Here is a 2431-nt window from a genome sequence, read left to right on the forward strand (position 1 = left end):
AAATTAATTACGTACAAATCGGGGAGTACGCCAGCAGACGCGGATTGAATCATGAGAGTGCATGTCTAAAAAAGAGCCGTTTTTAAAAGAAAGAAACTCTGTGACTTATCGGTAATTATGTCTAGACTGAAACTTGCGAAAAACGGAGCTGAATATCGCGATCATTTAAGAAAACATCCCAATTGTATTGCGAGGATAATTACTAAATTTCAGAAATCTTCGGAATTAAGCGAAGCGTTTTGGTTTGATGCTGGATTTCCGGTCGATAAACTATACATTGAATCGCCTGATACCATTCCTTTATTGAAGTTGTATGCTCCAAATGATTTAAAAACCGCTTGTGACACTATTCGAGAAAAGCTTTACCTACACCCAAACGCCGGGTCTCTACTCGGATCGGAGTGGGAGAGTATCATTCTGACTCTTCAGAAATTGCCTGATGTGTGTGTAGGGTTGAGACCTCTTGGTATGTCAATTACGAACGAAGGGGTGAGAACAGATCTAATCTACCCCCCCTATCCTCATGCGCTCGATGAAGCTCTACTAGAATGTGAAATGCTGCCGCCAGGGCAGTCAAAATTGTACATAGAATTTTTTGGCTTTGTAAATACTAGACCGATTGTTTACGTCGGAAGTTCTCCAGGGAACGGATGGCTGAAGGCTCTCTCTATTTTGCCAAACCCCCCACTGGTAGTATCTATTGATCCGAGGCCACTCGCTGGTCCGCACCCACATTATCTGGAGTCCCTTACTACATGCGAACGGCTCAATGAGATCTTGGCGGAAAATGGGATTACGGCTTTTGATTTAATGTGGGATGTCAGAGGTGATTATTCTGATCCTGAGCAGTATGACAAGATGGTCGAAGATGAGATAGGTATCTGGAATCAAATCATCCAGAACGTGGAAGGGTGTGTTAGATATTGCTTGAAAGTAAGAACCTCGAGGATTGGGAGTTACTCGGTCTTTAACGGTTATCAGATTATGTTACAACCTTTCTATCACTCAGGATTATCAGCTGATGGGCGTAGAAGATATGAACTACGCATCTTAGGGCTCCGTGCTGGGTCGCCCACGAAAGTCACTGAAAAACCCGAGATTCTGAAAGCCCATATAGATTCTCTAATAGATAATGATTTCTTCTCTACTATGGAAAAGGAAATAGCTGCCTCTACGTTAGGATGGCGTCAGACTGTGTATGATGTTACAAGTTCTAATATTGTTGATATACTTGCTCAGCAAAAACGTTTTTCGGTTGGGCTATTTTTTGCGAATTGGTGCTCTGTTGAGGCTCTACGATCATTGCTCAAGATCCCTTCGATTATATCAGTGTTTACGGGACCGCTGCGAAAGGGAGAAAGTTCCCTCTCCCTTTTACTAGAAGAATGTCTTTCGCGAGAGATTCTGGTGGTTGATTCGCGCGCTATCATTCCTTCGAGGATTCCAAATTTACGTTTTATCGTTAATGCGGACGCTAACTTGAGCTTGAACGAAATAGACGTTTCGGAAACGTTCGTACTTCGCTATGTAAAAAATCTTATTGACGAGAAATTAGGTCCGGAGACATATGATAGGGTTCGCGACATGGCCGGCGCAGTTATGCGCTGCCTTTTCATATCACATGGCTCCCCTGTATGCGTTTCCTGGGGTGTAGGATCCGTATCTGGGCATGCTACGCGCATGACGGTTGCGCATTGCATGGGTTTAGTTGAGCCTTGAAGCGCGTCCATCAGCTGAACGGTTTGGATAAGTCCTTCTATGGGGTCAGACAGACAGACGACACCGAAGCGAATACAATAGTCCATTTGCAATTTAATAAAGGAAGGATGAACTAAAAATTAAAGGTTACAGAGAAAGATCCTCTTTCGTTTACGGACGAATACTTGTTTCTAGTCGAACATTCTGGCGAGGCTGCTACAACAAGTCCTTCTATGGGGTCAGACAGACAGACAGACGACACCGAAGCGAATACAATAGTCCATTTGCAATTTAATAAAGGAAGGATGAACTAAAAATTAAAGGTTACAGAGTGATTTAATCTCGATTCACAATCAAGAAGTAGGACATCCACTGTTTCTGTCTACTCCACTTTACATCAGTTGTGTCAAGAAACTTACACTCCAAGCATGGTTTGCTTTGACCACTTTGTAGATGAGTGTGTGAAAGAAATTCACAATTATAAAATCGAACACATTGATGAAATGCAGTACGTGTATGTGCCTAGATCTCTCGTGGGATCTATCACAATTGATATTTACCCTGAGGGATCTTCAGCGGGCACTTCAAGAACACCCCCACTAAGATTAAAGAAGAGGAATCGTGGGATTAACATAGATATGTGTTATTATTTTGGTAATGTATTCAATTCAAGGTGTAAACCATGCCTAGATCTCTCGTGGGATCTATCACAATTGATATTTACCCTGAGGGA

At 42.5% G+C, this 2431-nt stretch overlaps 1 protein-coding gene across 1 annotated transcript; it reads left to right on the forward strand.

The window, feature by feature from the left end:
• The first annotated feature begins 9 nt into the window (after nt 1-9).
• LOC113472852 lies at nt 10-2361 on the forward strand. The gene is made up of 2 exons (XM_026832640.1): nt 10-1844; nt 2022-2361. Exon 1 carries the CDS (start codon nt 118-120, stop codon nt 1717-1719), a length of 1602 nt encoding a protein of 533 aa, XP_026688441.1. The 5' UTR covers nt 10-117; the 3' UTR covers nt 1720-1844; nt 2022-2361.
• The last annotated feature ends 70 nt before the right edge of the window (nt 2362-2431 follow it).

This window comes from Diaphorina citri, unplaced genomic scaffold (genome assembly GCF_000475195.1).
Source record: "Diaphorina citri unplaced genomic scaffold, Diaci psyllid genome assembly version 1.1 scaffold9314, whole genome shotgun sequence".
Classification (NCBI taxonomy): Eukaryota; Metazoa; Arthropoda; class Insecta; order Hemiptera; family Psyllidae; genus Diaphorina; species Diaphorina citri.

Bases quoted from the DNA above. Each gene is read 5' to 3' on its own strand.
- LOC113472852 (XM_026832640.1), top strand. From the start codon at position 118: ATGTCTAGACTGAAACTTGCGAAAAACGGAGCTGAATATCGCGATCAT.